The following is an 18393-nucleotide window of genomic DNA, read 5'->3' as shown; positions in this document are numbered from 1 at the left end:
CTTGATGTTATACACCTGTGGCCATGAAAGTGATTGTAACACAAGAATTCAATCATTTGAATGGGTGAGTAAATACTTTTGGCAATATAGTGTATTATTTAAAGGATTTATTTCCACACTGTTTTTCATGTGATGATAGTCACTTTGCAGGTATTAGTAGAGCATCTATAACAGAAGGAACTATGGTTCTTTTGCATATTAGTATATGAGTCTTCGTGTTTTGTTTGTAAAGAAAAAAAAGAGTTCAGACTAGAGGCTGTGATGTATTCCAGTGACACATAGCTTATTATTTATTATTCACTTCTGTCCTGAAAATAAACAGAGCCAGAGCAACAGTAAAAGACTATGTGACGATGATATTTCACTTACAGACATGTCAAATTTAGCATCACATATTTACAGTCAATCTTCAAGTTAAAAAAATGAGAGAATGATTTGAGGTCAGTAAGCTGCGATATACACCTCACAGTGCAACATGTAAATTAAGTCAAGAACAGGTTGAAAAACAAAAAGCTATCTGTGGGAAAACATCTGTTGCTTGATGCCCACATGATTTTCCTGTGAGGATTTGTAACCTACCTTGTTGCTCCAGTTAAGAAATCTCAGCTCTGAGCTGGTTAAAACACGATCTTTGTAACAAGACCTTTGTTAATCCTGCCAGATTCCCTCTCATTTGATATTGCTTCCAGCTTTCTGTGGATTTGCTCAGCAGTGCAGCACTGAGACGGGGTTTTTTTCTCTCGACACAAGGTAGCACCAGTTTTAGAAAATAAGACCCCTGGTTTATGAGAAGATGTGCAACTAGGAAGGAATTTAACACTTACTATATGCAGCCATGACAAGTCAATATTTGGAAGTTAAAAATATCTCAGAAGTGTGGTGTAAAGTTCAGAGGAGCCAGTGGCGTGGGAGTGGAGTCATTGGCCCAGTTCAGAGTAAAGTTGGCCTTGCTCTGTGCACTCTCCTCTGGTACAGGGAAAGCAATATGACAAGCAACACCTATAATCAAAATAAGAAGCGAAACCAGTAAGGCGGTTCCCCGACGGAAAATCAGCTGTGTTGTAGAAAGCACCACTTTGGGTTTGGTGGTTTCGTTATGTTCAGTGTCCCTCTCAGATGGTGTTGCATTAGTATTGATGATGCCTGGCTCTTGAGCAGCTTTCATCTCCTGATCCAGGGTGTTGACAGGACTGTAGCCATCTGTTTTTGGAGCTTCTCCACCATCCGACTGGGCCTTCACAGTGCAAAGATGCAGTTAATGGATGTGTGAGTGGCTCCATTATGATATGACAAGATACAAAAAAACACGCTGTGTTGAAAGACTTACTGAGTCTGGGCAGACAGGACCATCCAGCAGCATCGCTTCATTGAGCCCTGTACCAGGAAGGTGTCCAGGTCCTACCAATAACTTCTTCCCAGCTCGCAGTTGAGCCTAAAACATGTCAGAGCGAGGTTCAAGAAGCAAATAAAAATCTGGTAACTCTTGGGTATAAATCCACAAAAGTAAACCACAATCTAAAAACAGATATAGTCCTCTGCTTTCTTCCTGCTGTTTTCAAACACATTACTACTCACCTGTCAGCTCTGGCATCGTTATACAATAATATGAATAATAATTATTATTAACCTTTATTTTACCAGGAAAAGTCTCATTGAGATTAAAAACCTCTTTTTCAAGGGAGTCCTGGCCAAGAGGCGACAACATGTTAAAATTACAAAGTTACATACATGTTATAAGTAACAAAATAATAATAAAAAAAACAAAAAATGTAAATAAAAAGAAACTGACAAAAACAAGGAGATTATATAGAGTTTATAGAGCTACTCTTGACAAACAAATGTGTTTGGCACAACCGGGCATTAAGATCTTTACTCTGCTCGCTAAAGCAGCCGGATGTGGCAGGTTTGTCTCCCTAGCCGGCTCAAACAGGCTACAGGTATTTGTTGTTGTTTGTTGTTTTCTCCCTAGCTCGCTCTCTCTTCTGTCTCGCTCGCCTGGGCGGAGCTCAATGTGTGGTGAGCCAAAACACCTGCAAGCGACTGCTCACCTGTGTCTCATTATTCCTGCCTCTCCCAGCCACCGTTCAAGATGGTGGCTCGGAGTTTCTTGTCGCTGGAACGTTAAACGACTATCGTTAGCGTTGCCCAGCTGTAAAATGATCTCCAGTGTTTCCTGCGTATCTTTCCTGGTGTTGATTCTCTCATCTGTCTCCGTACCTAGATTCCCTGGTTCCATCCTTATTTCGCGTCCCTGGACTACCTGAGTGTGAGTGTTAATTACAAGCATGGAGAGAAGTGAAGAGGAGTGTGTTGAGTGGCGTGGCAGAAGAGGAGCGTGTGTGGAATTTCCCTCACCATTCCCTGTGGCTGCCCTTCCCCTTTCCTCCCCTCAGTACTTGTATATAGTCACCCGGTTTGTTGTAAATAAACCTTTTGCACCTTTCTCCCTGTCTGCGCTTGAATCCGCTCAGTCCACTGTGGCAAGCTTATACACAAATAATTAAATGTATTAGTATGTGGGATATGTGAGAGTACATATTGTCTTTTATGTCTTATCTATTTTTTTGAAAGTAAGAAAAAATTAAAGCTAAACAAAAAAAAGAAAAAGTTCTAAGAATAAAACTAAAATAACGATATACAGATTAAAAAAACTTACTGACAGACCTCCAAAGATTTAACTCAGAAATGTCACCTGTTACATTCATACTTTTTTTTTGGAAGATTGAAATAATATCTATGCTTTTAGAGAAAGATATGAGCGTCTTACCTTCTGAGTGACTTTTTTCCAGTTAATTTTAAAGATCAGAACCAGAAATAACACTGTCTCGAGGGAAAGGCATACAAGTAGGCCCAGCCACAAACCTGAAAGGAGGAACAGAAATTCAAACAAACACATCAAGAAATAGTCTAGCTATCAAGCTATCAAACTGCTTATACCAATGGTCTTTAAAGACACAGCCAAGCTGACAGTCGACTCTGCTTATTCACAGCTGTAGACTATGAGTCCATATGCTCGTATAAAGTAGAGACAGCACACCTAGACTGTGCTTCCATGTTCGGATGCTGTGCCTGTGTACAGAATTTCCAACTATCTTTGCAATCCCATGGTACTTGAATTGTTTTATTTTATTTTTGTGACAACCACTATGAAAGCCATGAGTACCATTCACAGAGAGTTGGGGAATGGCTGCAATCACAGCATTGTAAGATGGTGAAAGATGTACCCTTAGGCCCCCTCCTCGATTCAGAGATGGTCTTTCCCTTTTCACGTAAATGGCCTCCTTGACTCTGCGCTCAAACCAGCGTTCCTCCCTGTCCAGGATGCGTACATCCTCATTATTGCAGGAGTGTCAAGAGTGTCTTTGATTAATGGTCATGACAATTTGCACATTAAGGATCCAGGAACTGACCTCACAGCTCATTGTTCACTCAGTGGTGCTAGTTTCAGTCAGTATGCAAAGATACTGTTTATAAGGTTGGGGAAACCTGCAGTCAGCTGAGACTGAAGAAGTCACTTGGTTGAGTGACAAAATGTTTCTCCCACTGAAAACACTATGTCCAGATGAACAGAATCAACTTTTTGGGGTCAAAAAAAGTCTCCTTCAAAAATTTTAAAAATCCTACAGACTGCACAAAAAAGTGAAAAAGTGTTAGTGTACACAAACAGACACACTTGATTAAAAGTTCACATCCCTGATGTACATTAGGATAATCAGATTTATTTACAATACTGTGCAAAAGTCATGAGTCCCACACTGCTTTAATAATATTGCGGGCTGATAGTGCTTCACTGTGTACTTTTCTGTCCAGATATCCTTTTACTGCATTGTCAGAGTGTTTGGGATCATTGTCGTGTTGAAAAATTAAGCTGCTGGCAAGATGGCACTGCACTGTGAATCATAATCTGATGGCATTTTTTTGCGTTCATAATTCCATTAATTTTGATCAGATGTGTTTAAGAACACTTTAAAAATTACAAGTCTCACTCCTTGAAAGCAAAAATTAAGAAATGAGAAATTTGCACAATACTGTATAATATTTAATTGTGTGTTGTGTGCAACTGTTTTTAAGTGAATGAGAATTTAATTTAATCAGCTTGGATTAAAAAAAAGAAACATAAATAATTAATAATATTTTTTTGAAAGTTAATCATATCTATATCCATCCAGTTTTACACATCAAGGTTTTTCAGCTCTTGTGGAAAATGTTACAAAACAGCTGTTGAGGTGAAGAGTGTGACCTATAGCTGGCTCTTTATCAGACTGATACTAAAGGCTGGGTTATACAACTAAATCCTAAATCAACAGCAGCTGAAGTGCATTGTGGGTAATGGGATATCTTAGTATTAAAAATGATCAGACTGCAAAACTAATCGTAAATAATTGAAATCCAGTTACATGTAGTTACATTTAGAAACCCAGTGTTGCTGCCTACAGGCTCTTATGTGCCGGCTTAAGTGCCACTGGTGATAAATCTTGGTATCAGACATTGTTATCGGCTGTTTTATTACTTGTCTCACCCTAATGTCATATGACCTCTGTCAAATTGTGCATTCTCCACTGTGTATTTTGTGTTCCTTGTCTCTGTGCCAAATTATCTTTGCATTGAGAATTCCTGCCTTTTCTTCTCCATGAAGCTCTATCTGTGAGTCTGAACCTACCTGGTATCCTGGTTTTTGTCCTTGCTCTTCCCTGTCAGACTTGGTTTGCCTGTTCTGATCAACTTCCTGAGTGCACCTGACTGTCTCTTGCCTGAAGTAAAGACTGCATCTCGGGGCTTTGAAGCCTATTTCAAAACTTTTTTTCATGTTATGCCGTTGAGTCCTTTGATTTTGACTTATCAGTCCACCCATCTATTTTCTTAATCATTTATCCAACTACAGTCACCAGGAGTCTGCACCTTATCCCAGGTGACTTTGTTAAAGGGGCTTGAGTACACCCTGGCCAACACAGGGCTAACAGTCACATCCACACCTACACCCTTGACCTAACATGAAAGATTTTAGGCTGTGGCAGCCGAAAGCCCTCACAGGCAAAGAGGGAACATGCAAACTTGTAAAAAAAAAAATTTAAAAAAAAGAGCTATGAATACCAAACCTTCTTGCTGTGAGGCAAAAGTGAAAACGTGTGCACCACTACAGCAACTTATAGCTTGTCTGTAGAAAGAGGCCTACAATAGAATAAAAGTATTACCTAATATCCTCAGGTTGGCATAAAACATCAAAGCTATTCCTACTGGCAGGCCGATGAGGTAGTAACCCAACAGGTTGGAGATGGCAGCAATTTTCTGCATCCCAGATCCTACAAGAATTCCTGAGCAGACACACTGAAATGGAACACAGAATAAAAGGAAACAAAGTTGAGGGTTTGATTTGATCAAGCAGACAACCAGCTCTCGGAACTAGTCTTTGTAAAGTGAGATGAGAACATAGTTTTTTGTTGTGTAAAGGCATACCAGAAGTGAATCAAAGAACTGTACAAAAATGTGCACTGTGAGGTTTTCAGACACGGTCGCCACAATTTCACTGCAGAGAGCAGAAAAAGAGCATTAAAACAGTGTTATGATAATATTTTACAGGCTTGAATGTGTGTGTTGCTGTAATACTCACACATCAGAGGTAAATATGAAGGCAACAACTGACTTACAGCTTGCAAAACCAATACCCTGGCAAACAGCAAGCGTTCCTATAGAGAAAATGCATATAAGTCCATGTGTCCTTATTTTATCATGTATTACATATGTTTGAATTTTCAAAGAAATGTTTAAATATCCTAATACCCGACAGAAATAGGGTCACTTTGCAGGTGAGCAAAGCTCTGGTGGTGTCCCCGGCCCCCAGAGCATTCCCAACACGCACACAAGCAGCTGCATGGATACCTAAAGGAATCTACAAGGTCCAGACCAGAGTAAGCATTTTTCCCAAATTGCAGAAGTGCTGTTAAATAATAAGATGACTGTGTTCAACTAAGTAAATGGCTGATCCGTACCATGTATGCAATGGTTCCTATTTCATTCAGCACATGCTGAGCAGCAAGATCCACCTCACCAAGTAAACCTGACATGATTTAGAGAGATTCATGAAAGGTTTTGCTGCTGTGCACGAATGCGACATTTTTACACAAACTTTTGAGACAAAGATTTTACAGTGAGGTAAGATCTTGTGAATTAAACTTTTCCATTTTCCATGATGATTTTTTTGCAAAAAAAAAAAGTGAAAACCAGGACATTATCTGGGGAGATAACCTCAAAGAAGATGGGAGAATTGCAAAGTAGTAAATATATTTTAACAGCATTTCGACTGTAATAATTTACAATATCGCTGATACTGAACAGATTCTAACCGGAAATATCAGGCCACTGATTAGAGTATAGATTTTTGTTTACAGAAAGATAAGACAACCCTGGTAAACATTTTAGTGCATTTTTGAGAAAGGTTTAAGATTTAATCGTTATTATTAAATCACTGAAACATAACCCCTTCATCAGAATTTACTATTTTATCATATTTAACCCTTTGCTTCCTTTACATGTAGATCTATCAGTATTGCATATGCACTCCTCCCCAACTCTGCTCACCTCCAGCATGAGCATGCTCATCTCTGTTCAGTCACCCTAATTCTAATCTATGCTGCATAGTGTAATATTGGATTAATAGAAGAACAAAAACAACCAGAAGCACCAACAGTAATATCAAGGTCAAGTTATCACACAGTTAATGATATGCTGCTAATGATAGATAAATCTTTTTCCTAGAAACCAGTTATAACAACTTAGCCTAAACCAGCAAGATTATGCACTCTTTCTTTAGATTTGTTCCATATGAAACCCTGGAAGTCTGAATCTGGGTTTTTGAGACATGATCACTGTATTTTTGTGACTTGTGCACAGCAGAGATGTTCTGTCATAGTGATAACTGCTAGGTTAAAAGGAAAAAAATAGCTTGATTTTTGTTTTCTTCTTGAGAAAATAAGTGTAAAATGAGTGTGTGTAATCGGCCGTTTACGTGCATGTTTGTTTGTCTGGCAAATAACACTGACCAGCGAGAAAACTGCCAATCTCCCAGAGCCACCATTCAAAGTAGACCATAAGTAAACTTGGAACAGCCAGCTTCATGTAAGAGCCCCATTCCTGCAGACATTCAGTGGACCAACCTGTAAGGTTTACAGAAAACTCAATTCAGTAAAACTAATGTCTGAAAAGCTGTATCATTCACTTTGTGTTATTCATGTGTAGCACTCACCTCCCCATGTCTTCTGATGGAGCTTCCTTATTCTGATGTAGCCGTACAGCAGCAGGAAGAGGGTGATCTGAGCGAGGCTGTTAGCGATTGCTGATCCACTGAAAACACAGATGATAAAACGTATTTATACCTGTGGTTGCCAGAGGAATGACCACTAACAAACAACATTAACAAACACAGGAATACGCTGAGGAGGCATGGACCAAAAAACTAACAGAAAGACTGTGGTTTGGCACACTAGGTTTCTCATGAGCTGAGGAAAGACTTTTCACAATTAGTAGGAGTGAGTGCTTGGTAAATGTGAGGGATAGGAGAAACAGGGCCCAGACTGAGGCCTGGGTTGAGTCATCTGCCTGATGAATCAAATGTTTTTCCAGCTGGAATAACTCCTGTCAGAGAACTTTCTTCTTCCTTTGCCCTACACTGCCCCCCTCACTTAAATAAATTTCAAAAATAATAAACATCAGTGCACTGCTGACTCACATTTAACAGAAAACAAATTTTCTTCTCCTCTCAGTCCCCTCTTTGGACAACAGTGTAGTGAACATGGCAGTGACAGAGGGCTTTTTTCTGTTTTATTCATAGATTGTATCTGTTATTCCACCATCAAAAAGTACATAAAAAATGAAAAGGCAAACTGAGGCAGTGTGACACACTTACATGATGCCCAAATTGAGGGTGAAGATCAAGACGTAGTTGAAGCCCAAGTTTAAAACATTCGCTATTCCCGCTGTGTACATCTGTGGCAATATGATCCCCTGAAAGATTTTTTTTTTAAAAGACATGATTAGCAATCCAGTATGCAGAGGCACCATTCCTTCGGCAAGAGTATTTATTTACTTAAATTACTTTACTATTTTCCCAAAGACAAATTCAGGTAAGTGTAGCACACTGGTGGAAACTAGAATAAGACATTATCTCACTGAAACTGCACATTAGCTGCTTATGATGTATTTGGTGCTAAAAAAAAAAAAAAAAAAAATAGACCTGACAGGGGGACAATATAGGATTTCAAAAAAATTTCATAGTATGTGCATGATTACATTTCTGTCACAGAAAATCACAAGTCTGAACCTTAAAAGGGCGCTTTACGATGTTATATATAATATTGTGCTAACATTAGCTGATAGTGTGGGTAAACAGCTGGAATGGCACAACATGGCACAGTGTCTATATATGCATATATATACAAATATACATATAAATATCTGAATATTTATATATTATTCCCCTCTTGCTCCTGTGGGCAGTCTTTATTTTTCAAGCTCGGGTCCTCTAGCAGAGGCCTGGGAGCTGGAAGTTCCTGCACAGTATATTTGCTGTTCTTAGGACTGCACTCTTCTACACACCAATCTCAGATGTTGTTACTGGGAACTGCTGGAGCCACTTGCCTAGCTTGAGTCCCTGCACCGAGTGCTCCGGCAATCACTGGGACCACGGAAACTTTCACGATCCACATTGTCTCAAGTTCTTCTCAGGAAGATGTGGTGTTCCCTTCTGGTAGTTCCAACCCCTCAGTTCTAACTACTTTCCCTCTCTTTGTTTCCATCCGACTACACTTCTCCAGTCCGAATGACACTCCGATCTTGTTGCTGTACATCATGGTGGAAAGCCCAGCAGCACCTCCATTTCTTGAGGATTCTGAGATGGAACCGGCTGCAGACTGACCTACTAGTGTCCTACTGAGCCACAATTGAGAGTGTGCTGGTGCACGCCATCGCCATGTGGTACGCTGGTTGAACAACAGCTGATAAGAAGAGACTCCAAAATGTCACCAGAATTGCAGAGAAGGTAATCGGTTGTCCACTCCCCTCCCTGGAGTGCATTGCCAGCTCTGGATGTCGCTCCAGGGCCTGGGCAATTTTAAAAGACCACTTCCATCCTAACCACCACCTATTTAACATCATGCCCTCTGGAGAAAGGTTCAGATCCATCAGATGCAACACCAACAGACTAAAGATCCGCTTCTTCCCGTGGGCTGACAGAAGTCTCAATGCACCAGAACACTGACACCACACTGACACACTTCTGCAGTCTTCCCCTTTGTTTACTTATGGTAACCTTGAGTGTGTGTACGTGTGCATGGGAGGGTGGGTGTGTGTGGACGTGGGTATGCACGTGCAAGCAGACCTCTCCCATACAGTCATTCTGTTTTTGCTATTGACAATTTCCTGCGCAATATCTTGGTAAATGTGCAATAATAATAATCCTACCTTTTTTTTCTAACACGAAGATGCCTGTTCATCTTCGTGGCTATGATGGCTGACAGGAGCTTCCATTTGGTACTGAGGCAGGTTATTGGCCGGTAGTTGGATGGGATTGGTCCCTTTTGGGGATCCTTGGGAATCAGGACTGTCTGGCCTTCAGTTAGCCATTACGGGTGTCTCTTGTTCATTCGCAGCTGATTTATTTGTGCTGCCAGTTATTCAGACTGGAGATTCATTCTTGGATGTTTGCACTATGATGGTTATTGGCCCCTGTTCAGAGAGGTTGCTGTGGTCTGCAACCTCTGGTTTATTCTCCTGGTATACCTCTTCAAGTGCTTGCTGTACTTCTTAGTAAAAGGAGAAGGAGGATATCTCCTTCGTAGATACCACACTTAACAACATAACAACATGACCTTTCTGTTTTAGTTTCCCCTGGAAGGTGTCTGACTCCTACACACCAGAAGCATACTTGTTTCATCTCATGAACCTACCTGGTTTTGCAGGTAGGCAACCTGCAGCTGGTACAGAAACATAGCCTGTAGCAGAAAGAAAGACAACATGAATTTAGTTGTTTGTTTGTTTTTTACTAAATTAAATTGGCAGTAATAATTCTCAAACATGAGGGTTAAACAACTCAATACTAGTGCGCTTACTAAACTGCTGCATGTGTGTTACTAAATGCAGATGTTGAAACACTGCAGCTGATAAGTACACAATAACTAATAATCTCAGTCAAGGTTAGGAAGTAAGTGAACTAAGTCTCAGTTCATTAAACTCACTGGAACAGCTGGTAGAAATGCCATCACATATATCTGGGCAATTCTGAAAGGGAAGCAAACAAAATGATATTCATTTAGTGAAGCAAACATAAAGACAATCATTCAAGTTTGCAAAAAGTGCATCTGTAAATTCATTCATTGTGGGAAAGTGCATCAGCACTGTCTTCACATTACATCAGTTTTCAATCGTAGTCCCTTGAAATCAAATTTAATTTAATCTCATACAAATTTACTCAGAAACTCTGAAAACACATATAAAGCTGAAGTTTTCTAAGCACAGAATAGTATTAGTACTGCTGATAAAAATGCCAACAACAGAACTAAAAATATAGATTTGTATTCCTTTTTTTCCAGTTATATATTCAAAGATGCTACATCAGCTTTAAAAACCATGATTTTACCTCGCCACCTCTTCCTCTTGGTGCATGAGGATCAGTAGGCTGTAAGAGTTCATGATAATAGCCCAACATGGCAGGCAAAACGCCAGCAGGATCAGTGAACTCCTTTGAAGAATCACTCCAACACGTTTCATGTTTTTACTGCCAAAAGTCTGCAAAACACAAACAATGCTAATGGGAACTGGATTTGACTCCATAGTGAAATTATAACCTTCCCGTGGATAAAACCGCTGCAACAATAATACACACGCACAGTGTGGTTTGCTCACCTGAGAGATGAGTGTATCACAAGCCAAGGCAAGGCCATGGCCTGTTGCAACTGTGGTCGAATTAACGGTCTGAGAGGTGAAGAATAAAAAAAGCCACACTTTAGTAAACAGTTCATACATTCATTATGTCCAAAACTTGAAGTTGTATTATAAATAAATTTAAGATCATGGGTTGCTGTCACCTTCAAATTATTCTTAAATTAAAAATGTATTACACTTCAACCTTTGACAATCAAAATACGTATCAAGTCAAAGAGAGGCAGTTTTGCACACCAAGATGAAAGTTGGGTTAATGTTGCATCAAACTGAAATGTGTCATGTACTCCATTCCTTTGTATATTTTATACCACAAAGCAGCATAAAATATAAAATGAGACCAGATCTTGAGATGGAGTCACACCATCCATTCTGGCAACACCCGTCTTCAAACACAGACTTCACTTTGAGCTTACTTACATTATACAGTAGTCTTAAATGATTGTGAAGCTACTGAGTGGACAAATTGGTCCACAGACAGAAAACACCTGGAAAGGTACTGAAAAGCACCCAAGAGCTGTTCCCACTATTTTAAAATGGTGACACATACGAACACAGAAAGAGAGAGAGACAGACTCACAATATAAAAACAATAGGGGCGAATCGTGGCTCAAAGAGTTGGCAGTTCGTCTTGTAACCGGAAGGTTGCCGGTTCGAGCCCCGGCTCGGACAGTCTCGGTCGTTGTGTCTTTGGGCAAGACACTTCACCTGCCGCCTACTGGTGATGGCCACAGGGCCCGGTGGTGCAATATGGCAGCCTCGCCTCTGTCAGTTTGCCCCAGGGCAGCTGTGGCTACAACTGTAGCTTGCCTCCACCAGTGTGTGAGAGTGAATGAATAGTGAAATTGTAAAGCGCTTTGAGGGCCCCGAAAAGCGCTATATAAATGCAATCCATTATTATTATTATTATTATTATAAACATCCATCACTGAGGTTAGTGCAACTTGATTTGCTCCTCACAAAGATGTAGGGTGATTCAGCAAACACAGAGCACTGGACCGTTTTCGGAGTATATGCTCAGAGCTTAAAAACTTTCTTACTGATCAAATGAAAAAGCAAAAATGTTTGTAGATTTTCTGCCATACATAGAGAAAATAAGAGCTGTTTTCATCTCTGATACATTGCACTTCAATGATCCTAATTTCAAGTTACAGGCCAGAAACAACAGTGAGCAACCTTGTGTCAGTGGAGTGATTTTCAGATGAAAACAAAGGTCGTTAAAGCGTTGATAGATAAAGTTCTGTTTACTTCCAAATTGTTTTAAATGAATCAGACGAGGTGTACTAAAATCGTGCTAAAAAAAAATTGTCCCTGGAGAATGAAATGTCTTTGAATTTGTTCAGCAATCCAAACATAAAAGATCATGCAGAGTAATAAATAAATAAATAAATAATAAATAAATAAATTTTTATTTATATAGCACCTTTCAAGACAGAATCACAAAGTGCTGCACATAAGATTACAAGTCATAAAAGATTTAAAAAGAGAAAATAAAACAGGCAAAAAATTAACCAAAAGCAGTTTTAAAAAGGTAAGTTTTGAGTTGTTTTTTAAAAACAGCTACTGAGTCCACAGTTCTTAATGCTTGGGGGAGAGAGTTCCACAGTCTAGGGGCCACAGTGGCAAAAGCTCTGTCACCCTTAGTCCTCCTCTTAGTATTTTTTATAGCAAGTAAGCCCTGATCAGATGACCTCAAAGACCTGCTAGGGACATAGGGCTGTAACAGATCAAAGATGTAGGCAGGAGCCAGTCCGTGCACAGCTCTGTAGGTCAAGACCAGGATCTTAAAATCGACTCTAAATTTAACAGGAAGTCAGTACTTAGTTATCAAAAATGAAAGGGATACCAACAGAAAAGAAAAGACAAAGAAGATGCTACGATTTTCACAGGGAGTGGCCAGGACAAGATTAGAAATTAATCTATCAGAGGGAGAGCTGAGACTGAGTAGTTTAGAGACATAGTTAAAAAATTGAAAATTGACTCTACTGGACAAAGCATGAGGAAAAGAGAAATATCACAAATAGGATTCATGGATGCAATGAAGGAGGCCATGCAGAGGGTTGGTGTGCAGAAGAGGATGCTAGTGACCAGGTAATATAGTGGCAGATGATATGCTCAGACAACCCCTAAAAGGAGCAGATCCTAGTAACTACAGCCTCTGGTTGCATTTCAGTTAAACAATAATAATAATAATAATAATAATAATCTTGTTTTTTTTTTTAAACAATAAAATATAGTTTGATTTTTTCTTACTGGAAAGGAAAGGAAACCTAATCTCCCATTAACAGAAAACACAATATATTAATTCTTACTGAGTTTTGCAGTCCCCTTGCTAATTGTTCCTTTGACATTTTGAGTTGATTTTGCTGGCGGCAAGGGACAAAAAACAATTCACACAGTGCACTGTACTAGTGCTTAGCTGATCTCCTCTGATCTGTCTGATAGTCAGTGAAATGATCCTTTTGGGTGTTTCTTAACAGCTCTAAGGCTTACAACCTAGTAAGCAAGCAGCAATAGATCATTCAACCAGTTTTTTTTGTTGTTGTTGTTTTTGTTTGCTTGTTTACTTTTTAGGCTTAATGTTAACGAACAAAAAAGAAAAGAAAAGAAAAGATTAAACTGCTTTATAACCAATCAAGCCCCACTGCAGTAAGGCTATGGAGCTAGCCTAACCTAACCTCACGCCAGTAGCGGGAAGTTAGCAGGTTAGCAGAGGGGATAGAGTTTGTATAAAATTTAAGTTTTAAAATATTGCTTTTGAACTGAAACTCAACCAAAACCAAATCCTGAGACTGGACCGCACTCACAGGCAAAGGTAAAGGAGAAGCTCTGTCATTTTTAGATGGAAACTTTCAAGCACTAAGCTAAACCGGACTTGCCTCTTGTTGTACCGGTCAGGCAGCTACCTGGATGCTTGCACACCCAGTCTGGAGTCTGGAAGTCATTTATAAACAGGAGCTCCGACTGAAATGTCGCAGGATCAAGGATGGATCAAGTTGCAATCAGCAAGGTACAGTATAATCGAGTGAAGGAGAGGGATAGCAGGCCAGAAGCAGGCATGCCGTGCAGGAGGTGGACTACTATGCAGGTAGTGTAAACTTTTACCAAGTTAAAAATAATGCTAACAGAACACTTAGCATTAACGACTACATTCCTGGCATATTGAGAAATGTGTAGGGTCATTTCAGAGCTGTTAAAGTGGCTAACACCATATCAAAGATATGATGGAGCAACTACAGTTCATTCACTTTTAAACACTAAACCACAAGTCTCAAACATAATTACAGGCTCCAATCCGGCCCACTGGACAGCTAGAGGTTATAGATTTTGTACTTTTAACTATCGTTACATAATATTTAAAAATTTCTTACTGAGAAAGACCTCCTCTACTGCCATTCATGCTACACCAAAGTAATTCAGTAGAAGATAAGCAAATAAATGACAGAAAAGATTCTGTTTTTTAAGAGTATACTGTAGTTTTTACAGTGGTTCTATATTTAAATATTTTCTATGAAATTTCTGTTTTATAATTATAGGACAGCCTGGGCAATAAGCTGCCTGAACTTTCTCTGTAACTTTACACATTTGTTTTTTTCCATTTCAATCCAAAAATTTGTGCTTTCATTTACTACACCAGCATTTCTCTGTTATGTAGGAAAACTGACACATACTGTTGAAATTGCACTTCTTTTTCTTACATTAGGATATCTCAGGGATTAAATGTATAGTTAAATGTCTTTACACTGAAAGAAAGTGCAGCGTCACTGGTTTGACCTACTTAAAATCAAAGTGTGGTGTATTTGGCCTATGATGTAAAATGAGTTTGACATCCCTGAGAATACAAGGAAGTATTCATTAATTCATTGAAGCAAGTTCAACAAGCTTTAGCATTTGAGCTGAAAGGACAGCACTATCACTGAGGTGGATGATTGAGTTTTGCTTCTGCTTTGGACCAGATAACAACTTGTTCCTGCACGAAAAGCTAGAAAGGAAACACCTGTCTCCTGTCCACTTGATAAAGGCATCCTCTGTTACACGAGAGCTGGAGCTACAATGAAGGATAAGGCAAAGTCCTTCTTCTGCAAGGACAGGTGAGTAAGTAGATATTTTTCTTGGCTGGTTACTCTTTGCCCATCTCCTTGCCGCTTCAGCACCTCGGACAGTGACATGACCTACTGGGGTTTTGTTTTTGTAGCGCAGTTAGTCGACTTTAAAACACTTTTTTAATAAGATCAATCTAATATTTTACAGTATCACTTTTATGTGCATTCTTAAAATTCATAAACGCATGAGATTTTGTTTTTGATAATAACTAGATTTGGTATGCTATTGTGCTTGTTTCCTTAACAACGTTGTTTTTCAGTTAGAGTACAGGCGACAGCCCCTCCTAAGAGAATGTACATGATTCATTAGTTGATATTAACCAGTGCTTAGTAGAAGTTTGAATTTTCTAAATATTTCATTCAGTTGTGTTTTAACCCTTGTATGGTGTTCTGGTCTGTGAGACCCATTTTCAGTTTTTTTCAAAAGAAAAATTAAACAATTAATTATTTTTTCAACCTGAAATTCATTGGCTTTGGCTTATTTTCTGTGAAGAACATAAATCCAAACTAATTTTCAATGACCTCATACTGTACCTCCCCCCACGCATTTACATTACATACAAGGTGTTTGGGTCCACTGGACCCAGGTCTAATAAAAGTGTTGAAAGTGTGGGTCCTGTGTTCCCACACTCTGTCTTCCTCCTTTCTGGTGCTGCTGATAGTGATTTCCTCCCCTCCTGCTCTCGCACAAAGTTGCAACATTGTTGAAAATTCAACTATCAACACCGTCTGCTCTGACATTCCCGCACATTTTACCCTCTTTCTTGAGGGATCCAAATTTTATTTTCTCATACCCTGTCCCACCTGCAAATTAGGGGCATAATACTATAAATAAGACTTTGCCAGTGTGGTTCTTTATCACAACTGATCAAGATGGCAAAAGATTATCTGCTGCGAGGGCCATCCAATTGATTTTGGAAGAGAGAGGGGCTTCGGATGATGATGTTGACAAAGAGGTTTCAGAATATTTCACATTTCTGAAAATTCAGAGTCTGACAGTGACTTTGAAGAAGAGGATGAGGTTGAGCACCATTTAGTAACAAAACGAAGACGAGTACCCCATCTGCAGCCAGCTCCAGGACCAGAACAAGCCCACCAGACAGCAAGTGAAGAAACATGGATGTCAATAACTGGTGAAATTGAATGGTCTTCTTGCCCAAGAAATGAGCCACCCTGCAGAGCTGTTACTGGGATAAGCCAGGGCCAACACGGCTGACAGTTACTCATGTGCAGGACATCAAGTCTTCATTTGAGCTTTTCATCCCAGATTCCATCCAGAAAATTATTCTGGATTGCAGTAATCTAGAAGGAAGGTGTTTTTTTGGAGAGAGGTCGAAGGAGATGGACCAAATTCATCTAAGAACCCCAAAGGCCTACTTTGGGGTTCTTATCCTTGCAGGAGTTTTCAGGTCCAAAGGGCAATCCACAGAATCCCTGTGGGATGCAGAAACCAGCAAGAACCTTTCCGTGCATCAGTGTCTCTGGAAAACTTCCACAAAATCTCCAGGATTATCCGTTTTGATAACCGAGATGACAGACCAGCTCGACGGCAAAGAGACAAGCTAGCTGCCATCAGGACAGTGTGGGATAAGTGTGTGCACCACCTCCCCCTGTTTTACAACCCTGGGCCTAATGTCACCATTGATGAGCAGCTGATCCCATTTAGTTGTGGAACATATTGCTTCACGTGTAAATGTGTTGTGTCTTTCCACTCACTCCACTTGATTATAACTGATTTATTTTTTTTATAACATTTTATAAAAAAAAAAACTAAAAAAAAACGAGAAGCACATTAATTCATAAATGTGATCTAACAAAGGTAAAGGGAAAAAATTAACCATGTTTGCTGTTCATATGTCTTGTAATTGGGATGAAGTAAACATCTGTTCAGTAATTTAACATAAAATTGTTTGATAGTGTTAATTTGGAAAGCCAAAACTCTAGCGGGTCCACCAGACCCATGAACACTGGCTGAGTAACAAAAATATGAACACCACACAAGGGTTAAATGTGCAACAAGCCACATTCAGAAACTCAATATCCAACTAGTGCCTCGCCATCTCAAACTGAAAAGGTTTCAATTACAGTCAGAAAGGTTGTGCACACGACAGCCAAAACAACCCAACATCAACTTTTAGCCCAGGGTAGTGCTCTAAATTACAAAATGGTTAACATGTTAAAGTGAACCCCGTCTCTGGGCTGGGGCCCTGGCTGGGCCTCGGGGGCTTGGGTCCTGGTTGGTGTGTTGCCGGGGTTGTGGGCGGGTGGGTGTATGGGGGCCCAGCCCTGGCGCAGGGTGCCGCCAGTGCATCAAGCCATCTGGGGGGCTCTTCAACTGGTGGGGGAGGCTGTTACATCTTGCAGGAGGTCTCCTCTCTTCAGGAACTCACTCTGCAGGAGGGGGAGATATAGGAGAGGTGAGGAAGCTCTCAGCCTGGGCGTCTATTGTCTTGTGTAGTCTGGAAGATGAGTGGATGACGGGGTGGGTGCAGTTTTCTCTGTGGTGGGGTCGGGTGGGCTGTCCCGGGCTCTGTGGGGCCAGGCGGTGCTGCTGAACTGGGCCCCGGTCCGGATGGGCCTGGGCCCCCTTTCCCTGGCAGGTTGCAGACAATGGGGGTGCCTCCCTTCCTTCCCTCCCCATCTCCAGCTGCCTCCCTCTTCCCGCTCCACCACAATCACCCACACATGCAGGGCCTTGGGGTAAAGGTGTGTCACCAGGGTGCAGGGGAGGCACCCCCCCCCCCCCCCCCCCCCATCTGTCCCCTTCTGGCTGCCTGTGCCTCAGTTTTATCCAACAACTTAGACATTCACATTACTCACACTCTCATTACACATACATATAGGATCTTAGGGGTGGGCACGCTACACGGACTCCAAATTACCATCAGGGTGTACACCTCACCCCTGGCGTCGTTGCACACCTCTCAATTTTAAATACATGTAGACATTGAGGGCTATCAGGAGGGGCTATGCGCTTACCTGCTGCTCTCTAGCAGGTAGCTCCATGTCCTCCTGCGTTTTAAATGCACCTTAGAACACACATGCATCAACACTACATATGAGCGGGTGGAGGGAGGTTTGGAGTCTTCACACACCCCCGTTCTCTGCAGCCTGCTGGAGCGGGGGGGCTAGGAGGAGGAGCTGGTCATCCAATTGGGGTCTGGAATGTGGGGCCTCCCTGCTGCTGCCGAGTCGGGGCAGTCTGCTTCTCTCCACCCCAGGGAAAAGGGTAACACTACCTGGGTCTGGGTGCAGTTTCCCCCGCCAGGGGCAAGGGTACATAGACCTGGGGTATAGAGTACGCTTGGGGAGTGTGATCGTGTGTACAGCGTCTCTTTATGTCTGTCTCCACGTTGGGTGA

The 18393-nt window shown here is 40.8% G+C and overlaps 2 protein-coding genes across 2 annotated transcripts in view; one reads left to right on the top strand and one right to left on the bottom strand.

Annotated features, from left to right (window-relative positions):
* Positions 1 to 262: 262 nt before the first annotated feature.
* Positions 263 to 18393, bottom strand: part of slc47a1 (solute carrier family 47 member 1) — a 21508-nt gene continuing 3377 nt past the window's right edge. The window contains exons 3-17 of the mRNA XM_085470265.1: positions 10894 to 10962; positions 10628 to 10776; positions 10227 to 10269; positions 9939 to 9983; positions 7901 to 7998; positions 7241 to 7338; positions 7038 to 7151; positions 5988 to 6055; positions 5779 to 5887; positions 5609 to 5684; positions 5455 to 5524; positions 5193 to 5325; positions 2768 to 2862; positions 1328 to 1432; positions 263 to 1234 (exon numbers count right to left, since the gene is read on the bottom strand). Of these exons, the coding sequence (XP_085326391.1) occupies positions 869 to 1234; positions 1328 to 1432; positions 2768 to 2862; positions 5193 to 5325; positions 5455 to 5524; positions 5609 to 5684; positions 5779 to 5887; positions 5988 to 6055; positions 7038 to 7151; positions 7241 to 7338; positions 7901 to 7998; positions 9939 to 9983; positions 10227 to 10269; positions 10628 to 10776; positions 10894 to 10962 (1638 nt within the window). The 3' untranslated portion in view covers positions 263 to 868. The remainder of the gene's footprint in view (positions 1235 to 1327; positions 1433 to 2767; positions 2863 to 5192; positions 5326 to 5454; positions 5525 to 5608; positions 5685 to 5778; positions 5888 to 5987; positions 6056 to 7037; positions 7152 to 7240; positions 7339 to 7900; positions 7999 to 9938; positions 9984 to 10226; positions 10270 to 10627; positions 10777 to 10893; positions 10963 to 18393) is intronic.
* Positions 13526 to 18393, top strand: part of tmigd1 (transmembrane and immunoglobulin domain containing 1) — a 20629-nt gene continuing 15761 nt past the window's right edge. Inside the window, exons 1-3 of the mRNA XM_085470266.1 lie at positions 13526 to 13744; positions 13828 to 14017; positions 14886 to 15020. The gene's annotated coding sequence lies outside the window, so the exon portion shown is untranslated. The remainder of the gene's footprint in view (positions 13745 to 13827; positions 14018 to 14885; positions 15021 to 18393) is intronic.

This window comes from Copadichromis virginalis, linkage group LG10 (genome assembly GCF_057382275.1).
Source record: "Copadichromis virginalis isolate Kocher_CV1m ecotype Utaka linkage group LG10, C_Virginalis_male_GT1.1, whole genome shotgun sequence".
NCBI lineage: Eukaryota > Metazoa > Chordata > Actinopteri > Cichliformes > Cichlidae > Copadichromis > Copadichromis virginalis.
This window is presented reverse-complemented; position numbering and strand designations above follow the sequence as displayed.